The 11,550-nt window shown below is 37.0% G+C and overlaps 1 protein-coding gene across 1 annotated transcript; it reads left to right on the forward strand.

Moving 5' to 3' along the window:
• Nucleotides 1–329: 329 nt before the first annotated feature.
• On the forward strand, nucleotides 330–11,202 carry LRR1 (leucine rich repeat protein 1). The gene is made up of 4 exons (XM_036736011.1): nucleotides 330–625; nucleotides 2,674–2,772; nucleotides 8,036–8,763; nucleotides 10,011–11,202. Exons 1-4 carry the CDS (start codon nucleotides 434–436, stop codon nucleotides 10,261–10,263), a joined length of 1,272 nt encoding a protein of 423 aa, XP_036591906.1. The 5' UTR covers nucleotides 330–433; the 3' UTR covers nucleotides 10,264–11,202.
• Nucleotides 11,203–11,550: the final 348 nt, after the last annotated feature.

Here is an 11,550-nt window from a genome sequence, read left to right on the forward strand (position 1 = left end):
AAGGGTGGAACGCGACTGGAAAGAAACCTGGAGCACAAGCAACCTTCCCCAAAGCGGCCTCAGCTCCGCGCGCGTGCACGCGCTCAAGAAAGAACAGGAGGGGCGAGCTGGGGTCCTTATTGCTGGCCTTCAATCATCGTTGGCAAAAATCGATTTCAGCCTAAAGCGGACCCCTGAAACCAAGTAGCTGTTCTGACAGAAAAATTCGAATTGAGACATTAAAGAGACTATATAGACTACAGCACGCTGTGAATTTATATATGTATACATATCTGACATGTAGATTGTTTTTTGGATCCGGCAGTTCTCTAGACAACCCTGGCCCTCGCTCGAAGGGCCTTGGCGGCGGTGGCTGGCGGGAAGAGGAGCTTTCAAAGAGGCGCTTGGGAGCTGGTGGAGTTTGACGGCGGCGGCGGCTCCCCGGCCTTGCGCGATGAAGCTCCAGTGTGATGTAGAATTGGTTAACCGCCACCTTCCCACCTTTGGCCTGAGGGGCAGGGGCAAAGGCACAAGGGCAGTGCTGTCCTTGGGCCGGCCCTCAGACAAGACGCTGCCCCAGTCCCAGGCTGGGGCCGCCCATCTGATCATCCACACTCTAAAGGACAAGACTGGGAGCAGGTACAAGGTGAGCGTCCTGCTCCCTCTTCCACCCGGTGAGAGTGTCCGCCAGGAGCCGGCCTTGCGGGGTGGGACGGTAGCGCCCGAGGGTCTGCAGCCCTCGTGTGGATGCCCCGTGCTCCCATGGAGAGACAGCCTTTCTCCCCTCCCTGCCCCCGGACCAGTCAGCCTTTTTGTTTGTTTTTGAAAAGCCCAAGAACCCTCCAAAGTGTGTCGTTCTCTCCCATCTCCACGTGTTTTATCTGCATTGGCTGGCTGCATCTCCGCGCGTCCCAATGCCTGGGAATAGGAGCGCCCTGTCAAAACTTCGGTCGTGAAGCTTTTGAAATTCCAGGCTGAGCGAGACCAAAGCACGGCCTTAGCTAGGAAGTTTAGTGTTGTGATGGTGAGGCGGAGCTGCTTGTCGCTTCCCGCTGAGCTTTCCTCACGCATGTTGGTGTTACTGTAGTCTTTAGAAAAAGGCAAACACTGAGGGGTTACGTGGCACACGTAAAATTGAAGGTCAAGTTTACATTCCTCTAGGGTGATTTACTGCGCATACATAAGTAAATAATAAGCTCAGCTCGGCTTCTGTTGGGGTTTATTAGAATCTAAAGTCGGCATGGTAATGATGCAGTGACTTGTTTTTGCTTTTTATTGAAAATTAATACGTATAACTTAATGTGATTCCTTAATGCTATATTTATGCCCATTTCTACGGCAGTACCAAAATATTTGACCATTAATACATAATTGTTTTTTTTTTTTAATTCTGTAGTTGATCCACCAAAGGAAAAAAAAAGCTGGATTTTCCTACAGGCTATATAATTCTGTTATTAGGTACCTAATGCCAGAAATTAAGTAACATTCAGAATTTGATGCTACCCTTGTATCTTTACCCTTGTATCTTGTAAGTTTAACAACTTAAAAAAAATAATAATTCTGAAGGTTTACAGGTTTTATTCTTACTAAGTAAAGAATGAGAATCCAGACTCCATACTATCCTGTCCCTGGTTTTCAACCTGCTAATCTAGGTTAAATGACTTTACTCAGACCTCTGCAATGAGAACAGTTTCATTTGGACGGTAAGAATGGTGATGGTGGCTAAAAAAAAAAAGCTACTAAAGCTTTCTTCAAGGTTCTTGAGAGCTGTGGAAATTGTACACTATTTATACAGTAGAATCATGTTTATAGAAGCAAAAATCTATATTACCTAGTCCAATCTTCTTATTTTACAGATGAAAAAACTAAAACCCAGAGGGATTTAATCATTTGCTTGCAATCATGTAGTTAGTGCCAAAACCACCACTAGAACCTAGGTCCCCAGTCTTTCTAGGCTATGTTTTCATGTTTCTTCTAGGGCTTTTCCCTTTCCCTATAAAAATCCTGCTTAATCTTATAAATCCTAAATTTGAATTTCACTTCTCCTTCAGGTCTCTCATTTCTGACTACATTGATGTAACTTCCATGATGAAAACAAAAAATGTATTTGTTGCATTTTGTAGTATTAAATTACTAAATTTAATCGATCAAATGAGTTTTATTTTAGTAAGCTCTGTGAAGTATAGTCTTGATAATTTGTAACATTAAAAGTGTAAACATTGGTAGTACTGTCATTTTTATCTTATTAGCATGGCCTACCCATAAGCACAGAATATGCCTCAAAATATATGGGTTATTTAATTTTTTAAGGAGTCCTTTGTAATTGAACTTCTGTGCAAGTCTTGTGTGTGCTTTGGGATAAACTTAATTTATCTATACATTTGTTAATGTTTAATTCAAGAGAATATGTGCCAGTAAAACATGTAGTCCTCTTGATTAAGCAGGCCTGAGTAAAGTTATATGTAACTCCCTTGGCTGAATTTTATAAAATCTTCAAAAAGAATTATTTTTTTAATTTTTATGGGATTGAATTCTTCAGGTTAAAAGTGCTAACTATTCAGCCTAAAAAAGAATCCTTAAAACCTCAAAGCAATAATGCCCAAACTTTCTCACATTTAAGGAAAATTAAAATGGACCTTCATTTTCCCCAGACTTTTTTTTTTTAACTTTGCTACTTTTATTTGCTTCAAGCAGCTAAAGGAAAATATTGAGCAGTTTTTTACTAAATTTGTGGAAGAAGGGAAAGCCACTGTTCGCTTAAAGGAACCTGCCGTGGATGTCTGTCTCAGTAAGGTATTGTGTTGGAAATTGCTTTTGAAAACTTAATCTACCAGGATTAGGAAATGTGGAGGGGAGGGGTTGACAGGCTAAGGAAGCTTGGAATTTTCAGTCTGTTAGGAAAAAGATTAAGACTATCTTTTTCTTGGGGTGGTGCTTTGGTTCCTATGTACCATTCTGAGATGCTTTTAAGTTCATAAGCAAAATATTTGATATTTGTGATGATTTAAAATTCACCTAAAATAGCTGGAAACTTATCATTTAATAGCTTTTTTTATCATATTCAAAATAGTATCTGATGTCTCATTAGATTGACATTTGTATGTGATAATTTAAAATTCACTTGGAAATTTAAAATTTAATAACTGTCTTTGTCACATTCAAAAGCATCTGATGTCTAATTGGAATAATAATATCTTACACAGTAGCACTATGGTAAAGCTATATAATATAGTTTCATTTGAGCCTTTCAACAGTCTTGTAAACATATATTGTACAACTAACTTCTGTGGAGCTCAGTTTTCTTATCTGCAAAATGAGAAGCTTGAACCAGATGACCTCCAAGGTTCTGTCTCTCCATGAACTATGATTTGCACATGTTAAAATCCAAATGTGTACCTTCTGACTTTCAAATCAAGAGCTATTATTTCATACACTAAATTGATTTACATTACCAGACCTAAGAGGAGTATAATTTATTTGTTCTAACTCCTTGAGTTTTTTCTTTCTTTTTAAAAAAAGTAAATATTTTTTCAATCAACAAAAATCTACCTCGTTTCCCTCCTACCTCTACTCTCAACTTAGAATGAAAGAAAAACAAAACCCCTGTAACAAATATGCATGGTCAAGTAAAACAAATTTCTGAATTGGTGATATAAAAAAAATCTCATCCTGCTCTCTGAGGAGGTGGGTAGCATGTTTTATCCTTAGTCCTCTTAGAAACATGGTTTGATATTACACTGATCAGAATTCTTCATTCTTTCAAAGTTTTTTGTCTTACAGTACAATTATATTCCATCACACACATATATAAAGATATATAACATTTTTATATTTCAGTGTCACATTTATATCCCATAACTTGTTAAACCATTTCGCAATTTGTGGGCACCTCCTCAGATTCCCATTCTTTGATCAAAAAGAGCAATAAATATTTTTGTACATTTTTAGAATTTATTTTGTTTGGGACAAATCCCTCCTTTAATCTGTCCTCCATCTAATTTTCTTCTTCCCTCTTTTCCCTCCTATTTCCCCGTTGAGTGAGATACATTTCTGTACCCAGTTGTGTATGTATCAGATGCTCCCTTCAACTCCCTTCTTGTTTGTATAGATGTCTTGATTATGTAAGATAATTTTTCCTAAGCTACCTTACCTTTCACCTCTCCCCCAACACTCTTGTCATCCCCCACTCTATCCTCTTTCCATTCTTTAAAGATCATTGAGACATAATAGAAACCCTCCCAGGCTTTCTGTCTTACTCTGTGACTCCTGATGATAGCTTTTAGAGGAAATACATATATCATCCCCCCATATTAAATATAAACAATTTATCCTTTTTAGTCCCTTTTGATTGTTTGTTCATGTTTTCCTTTTTATGTTTTTCTTAACTCCTTTTCACTTCAAAATTTATATGTAGCTCTGGTCTTCTCATCTTAAACTAACTTCAGGTAGCAACCCGTGGTTTTTAAGAAGTGCTGAAGGGGTTTGAAAGTAGAGAAAGTTTAAGAAGCTATTTCATTAGAGGCTCCTTTTTTTCCCCTTTAGGATTATACTCAGTTTTGCTAGATATGTTATTCTTGGCTATAAGCCTGTACCTTTTGCCTTCTGGAATATGATAGTCTGAGCTTTCTGCTCCTTTTTATAGTGGTGGCTGCTAATTTGTGTGTGAGCCTGACTGTGGCTTCAGTACTCGAAATCTTTCTTTCTGATTGCTTGCAATATTTTTTCTTTGACCTGGAAGCTCTGGATATTGGCTGTCATATTCCTAGGAGTTTTCAATTTGGGATTTCTTTCAGGAGATGACTGGTGGATTTTTTCTATTTATATTTTGCTCTCTGTTTCTAAAAGATCTGGACAATTTTCTTTTAAAATTTCTTGAAATAGCACGTCTAGGCTCTTTTTTTGGTCATGGCTTTCAGGCCATCCAGCGATGCTTATCTTTCTTTTGCATGATCTATTTTCCAGGTCAGTTGTTTTTGCTTTGAAATGCCTTTATCTCATCTTTTTTTTAGTCTTTTGACTTTGTTTTAATATATCTTGTTGCCTCATGGAGTCCTTGGGTTTGCATTTGGTCCATTCTGATTTTAAGGGAGTTTGTTGCTTGAACAAGGTTTTATACTTCTTGTGCCAAGCTGACCCTTTCCAATTTTTACATAGATCTCACTTTTCTAATTTTTTCCTCTAGTGCTCTGATTTCATTTACAAAAACATTTTAAACTTTTTTTAAACTTAACTCCTCCAGTAATTCTAGTAAAATTTGTGCCTGAGCTGTGACTTTCTTTGAGATTTTGCTTATAGTTTGGGAGTTGTTCTTTTCTGCTGCTGCCTTAAGCATCCCTGTCACCATAAGTGTTTTTGGTAGTGAAATTACTTTTTCTTGATTCATTCTTCTAGCCTACTTCCTGACTTCATACTTGATATTAGGACCAGTCTTGGTGCACTTCTTTAGGGAAGGTCTGGACTAGTCCTGTTACTGCTTTCTTGGGGTACTGAGTGTTTTATTTTTCCAGAATCTTGGTGTAGCTCAGACTGGAGACCTGAAGTCTTTCCATACCCTCACAGTGTTCTGCTTTACCTGTGGCTCCTTGAGCTGTAGCATGTGCAGCAGTCACACCCCAATAAAACCATTTCGACAGATGAGTTAGACCTGGTTGAGTGTAACCAATAGGTCTCAAACCCATTGGTGAGTTAGGAGGGTGTCTACCACAAGCATATGAAGATTTCCTCTGGTTCAATGGGCAAATGAGAACAGTTTGTTCCAATGGCCGTGAAGGTAACTGAAGCACTGTGTAGTGCTTAGTGCAGGATCACACATGGAGAATGCCAAGGTCATCCAGTGTGCATCCAGGGCCATTGCCAGTAATCTTGACTTTTGTCCTGCCACTGGACTCCAGTGACTCTGGAAGAGAGAATGAGGCTGACTGTGCAACTCTGCCGCACTTAAATCCAGTTCATGTGTAAGTCAGGATTCAAAAACGAAGGACAAACAACATTGGGCTAAAAGCTGAAACTAAGATCCTGCTTTACTCCTGGGGTAGGAGTCACACTGCTGCTATTTGCTTCTGAACTTGCTCCTCTTAGCCTGGGGCCTGCAGCTGGCTGCTGCCTACTGTGAAACACTACCTCTGATCCTGGAGCCTTGAACTTTGAACGTTGATCTGCCACTGAGTCTTTCATGGGTCCAGAGCTCCCAGTCCTTTGTACACAGCCTCTCACTGGAGTGTTCCATAAATGGTACACTCCTTGACAGACCCTATCGTCAGTGTCCACAGACTTCTGTCTCCTCTATGCTGACCTGGTCTAGAAAAGTAACTTTTTCTTAGATTTTTTTTTTCCTCAAGTCTGGTACATTTTCTAGATCTGTTTGGAGGAATTTTAATGGGGAACTCACTGTATTGCTTCGTGCATTTCCCACCCATCCTGGTTCTACCTGCTCTTTCAACTTTCACTAGCAAACGTTTCAAAGGACCAGTCCACATTGCTGATTCTAACTTTACCATCCACTGAATATATAATCCCTTGTGATCTGTTCTTTCCTAGTCACTCCTGAAACTAATCTCAATAGTCATTGATAACATCCTAATTCCAAAGTCCAAAGTTTTAACCCATGTTCAAGTAACTTGTTCTCTGATCTGTACAATGTTTGATGATATTGACCACTCTTTTCTTGATATCTTCTTGATATTTTCCTCCCTAGAGGAAAATATTTGATCTTGTGTTTTGTTCCTTTCAGAGCAATCCCTCTGTCTTTACTTACTTTTCTCCCTTGTTATGCTCCTTCAGATAGACAGCAAGCTTGTTGTAGTGGATTGGTTTAGCACCAGGCCTGAAGTCAGGAAGACTTTTAGGTCAGATTTGGCCTCAGACATTTAGTAGTTGTGTGATCCTGAGTAAGTCATTTAATCCTATTTACCTCAGTTTCCTCATCTGCAAAATGAGTTGGAGAAGGAAATGGCAAACGACTCTAGTATCTCTGCCAAGAAAACCCCAAAAAGGGGTCATGAAAAGTAGGACATAACTGAAAAGATTAGACAACAACAGTGGATTGGGGGAGCCATTCTCATGGTTAGGAAGACCTGGGCTTAACTCCTTCACCACTCTTTCTAGTCTTGACCTCCCCTCGAACTTAAGTCCCTCATTTTCATTTACCTATATATAGATGACCCTGTGACACATTAATTGTAACATATGCCAAATCAGATTGATTATTTTCCTTTCAGAACCACCACTTCTATCTTGATTCATTTGTTAATAATGCCACACTTAAAACATGGAGGTCACTATTTGACTTCCCTACCAGTCCATTCCTTCTTCCTGTCAATTTTACCTCTGCAAAATCCAATCTGTCCCTTCCTGTCCATTCACATTGAGAGAACCCCTTTTCAGGTAATACCTCTTACCTAAACTATTACCGAGGAGAATGTAAAGAGATCTGAGAATAGAACATTGGTCAAGTTTTTGTTTTTGTTTTTTTTTTTAGGGTGAAAGGTTGTTCAGACCTGTTATTTCATCATTACAATCATTTCTGACACCTCAGAACTTCCATAGCACTTCGTTGGTACCTTCTGTATGGCACCTACTACCTTGTATTCTAGTTTATGGGGCACAGGTCTAATATGGTCTTACTACCAAATTAGAGTTTAACCTTCTTGAGGAATCAGTGCTGTCTGATCCATAACTGTATTTCCTCTAAGATATAGCAGTGCCCTGCATATAATTGCTGAATTACTACATAAACTTAGAATGCCACCTGTTTTCAAGTAGCCTCTACAAATTGGGTTTGGTTAATTTTTTTTAAATGCAACTTTTAGTATTTCCACACTAAGGACTAATTGTTTTTATTTTGAAGTGTTTTCATCTAAGAGGCTGACTTTTATATGTGCTGAAATTGAACAGAAAATGCCAGAAAATTTAATTTCTTCTCAGACATTTTCTGTATATTCCTGACCTTAAACATCTTTGCAAAATATGTTGCAAGAAGTACAAGCATATATGCAAGAGTTTTATACTGAAATTTTCTGTTCATTTTGCTTTTATGTATGTATGTATGTATTTGTAGGCCAATTCCAGCAACTTAAAGAATTTCTTGTCTGCTGTGAGGCTGGCTCACCAAGGCTGTGCTGTTGAAACATTACCACTATTAACTCTAGCACCATTGAAGACTTCGGAAGTTGAAAAACCCAAAACTAAAATGGTCATTACATCCGAAAAAAATTATCCCTTAACTAAGAATTTCCCTTATTCCTTAGAACATCTTCAGGCCTCCTATTGTAGACTTACCCGAATTGATATGCGAATACTTTGCCTCAAAAAACTTAAGAAATTAGACTTGAGTCACAACCACATAAAAAAACTACCAGCAACAATTGGAGATCTTGTCAACCTTCAAGAGCTTAACCTAAATGACAATCATTTGGAGACATTCAGTGAAGTGTTATGTTCTTCCACACTCCAGAAGTCTCTTCAGAGTTTGGACCTCAGCCAGAACAAAATTAAAGCTCTCCCTCTGCAATTTTGTCAACTACAGGAACTCGTATATTTGAAACTTGATGACAATGAATTGATAAGTTTCCCATTCAAGATAGGCCAACTGAGTAACCTGCGATTTTTGTCAGCTGCTCGAAACAAGCTTCCATTTTTGCCCAATGATTTTAAAGAATTATCCCTTGAATACTTGGATCTTTTTGGGAATGCTTTTGAACAACCTAATCTGCTAGTTCCTAATATACATCTGACAGTACCATTAACTTTATTAGAAATTTCTGCACGGGCAATATCAGATTATAGGTAAGGATCTTATTATCAAAGTTGGTGTTTTTATGAAAGTTATAAAGATTGGTGATGTTGTATGCTGTTCTTCTCCAGGTCTTGTCAGTAAGATAGGAAAAATAAGATCTGGACAAAATTGCTATGGAGGTATAACTAGGAAGATAGTGATACTGTAAAGATAACTAGTGGCTTACTATATAGGAAACTACTTTTTGACCTGTGGCAGTTGAACTTGGGCTCTTTTATTCATCCACTGTCTTGAATGGAGCAAAAGAAAGTTTTTATTTAAATTTGAGTATTCTACCTACTTTAAAAAGAAGTTGTAAAATACTTGGAGAATTCAGAATAAATTTGCCAAATTAGGAAAACATTAAAAAACAGAATGAAGTTTGATAGAGGTAAGTACACAATAAGAAAGACAGAAAAAGTTCTTTAAAATGTAGCCTAGGCACAAGTTTAGAAAAAGAAATTAATAGGTTGAATTACTTAGGTGCAATAACTTTTTTAAAGGGAGGGAGTCAGTATGATGATGGTGATGAACCTGGGCTTATCACAATGCTGTATCTTAATTTAGGCTCTTTAAAAAAAGAGATTTTTGAGAAGTTTGTTTTAGTCTTAAAGAGAACTAGAAATAACTGAAGCATTAGTACTCGTTCAGTTGTTTCAGTCATGTCCTACTCTTCATGACCCACTTTTGAGGTTTTGTTGGCAAAGTATACTGGAGTGGTTTGCCATTTCCTTCTCCAACTCATTTTATAGATGAGGAAACTGAGGCAAACAGGGTGAATTAACTTGCCCAGGGTCACACAGCTAGTAAGCGTCTGAGGCCGGATTTGAACTGGGGTCTTCCAGACTCCAGGCCTGCCATGTGCTCCATTCACTGTGCCACCATTTGATTACTTAGACTAAAAAGTAGAAAATAAAGTTACATATCCCTTCCAAGAATAGAAACATGAAATAGAACGAACTGTAAGTTGCCATGGGAGGGAATTTAATTCAGGTATTAGGAAGAAAGTTCTTGACAGTGTCTTACATATTTGCTAATCTTGGAACAATCTTTTAAGAATAAGTTAGACCAACTAGACTTACTTAGCCATTAAAGTAGATGCAGTGTCATAAATAAGTGTTCCTAATTTTTTGTTTTAAAAGTTCCTTTTTGAAAGTCTTAAAACCTGTTAGGGGTATCAAACCTTGATTTATAACCTTTCACATTAATATTTGAATCTTTTTTAAAATAACATTTTTTAAATCTATCTTTCCAACAGAATTCCCTATGCTCCTCATATCATTCCTTTTCATCTTTGTCGAGATTTGGATACATCAAAATCCTGTGACTGTGGAAAATCCTGTCTAAGCTCTTTTATTCAAGCAACTGTTACTATGAATCTACACTATGTTGCCCACACTGTGGTTCTAGTAGATAATATGGGCGGCACTGAAGCACCCATTCTCTGTTACTTTTGTTCATTAACATGTTACTCTCAATTCTTGGATCGATCAACAAAAAGTAATAGATAATAGGCTCATAAAATTTCATCCAGTTATGAATTTAGAGTTTAAATCGTAATTTTATACTACTTTGTAGGAATTCAGTTCTAAATTGTAACATATCACAAATAAATTTACCAATATCAAATTGAAAAAAACAAAAGAATGTATTTTTGTAATTTTGAAGAAAATGTCTAATTTGGCTTTTATAATGCTATTAACTTTATCCAAAAGCCTAATATCTTGTCATTTTGAGTTGGTTGATCCCATCTATAGCAGTTTGAACCCGTGTGCCCCATGTATCAATCTTTACTTTCTTAGACTTTGTTGGTTTCTGTCACAATTTTTGCGTATACAGCAAAACACAGTACTACATGAGTTCTAAATGCAGTGAAAATTTGTTAACAAAATGTTAAATGAAGCACACTACATAAAGAATTCTAAATGTGTCTATTTGTAAGTAAATTTTCGGGAATGTTATTGAATGTGTGATGGCCAAGTGTGAAGTAGGAAAGACTGTTATAGTTTCATTCAAAACCCCTACTATGTTTTATTACATTGATTCACCCTCAGTCAGTTTCACATTAATTTTATTCTTATCATGATTCCTAAACTTTAGATATTTATTTTTTACTTTGTAGAATAATTTGATATGAGGAATAGAATTAGAGTTATTTTCAAACCTTTGTAACTTTGAAATAAATATCTAATTTGGTTTTGTAGTTAATTTAAGTTTAGTATCCTAAACATCCTGGGTTTAAATATGTTTAGCTCTTTCCAGGATGAATAGAGTGAAGGCATTGTAATGTGGTAGAAATAGGACTAATTCTGTGGAAATACTGCTTGCATGCCCACTCTGCTACCCTTTCTTCTGAAGTCAGCTGTGCAGCAAAATACTAAATTTTTACACATACCATTAAGTTGGTTTAATGTGATTTCCTGGGAATAAACATTTTCAGTTTTATCTTACATAGTGGTTTGGTTTCATTTTGTAAAAATAACATGCTAACACTTTCTTTGGAAGACTGCATGACTTAGAATGCTAACCAGTGTGTGCTTAAATATTTATTTCAATTTCCTTTTTTCCCCCTGCTATATTTTACTCTATCATTTTTTACTACTCTGCATTGTAGAATTATTCTGTAGGTTCATTTATCACTTTCAGTGATGTTAAAATGGGAATGAAATCAAAGCATTTCACTACAATTTGCCTATGTAGCAAGTTATTATGTGATCTCTAATGGTATATCTTAAGTTGACTGAGAATATCAGAACAACTTCTTTTCTCTTAATTTTTTTTGATACATTGCTTTTACA

Source organism: Trichosurus vulpecula, chromosome 8, assembly GCF_011100635.1.
Source record: "Trichosurus vulpecula isolate mTriVul1 chromosome 8, mTriVul1.pri, whole genome shotgun sequence".
Classification (NCBI taxonomy): Eukaryota; Metazoa; Chordata; class Mammalia; order Diprotodontia; family Phalangeridae; genus Trichosurus; species Trichosurus vulpecula.

Coding starts and splice junctions, on each gene's coding strand:
- LRR1 (XM_036736011.1), top strand. CDS start 434: ATGAAGCTCCAGTGTGATGTAGAATTGGTTAACCGCCACCTTCCCACC. Junction 626..2,673: donor AGACTGGGAGCAGGTACAAG/GTGAGCGTCCTG, acceptor TGCTTCAAGCAG/CTAAAGGAAAATATTGAGCA. Junction 8,764..10,010: donor CGGGCAATATCAGATTATAG/GTAAGGATCTTA, acceptor TCTTTCCAACAG/AATTCCCTATGCTCCTCATA.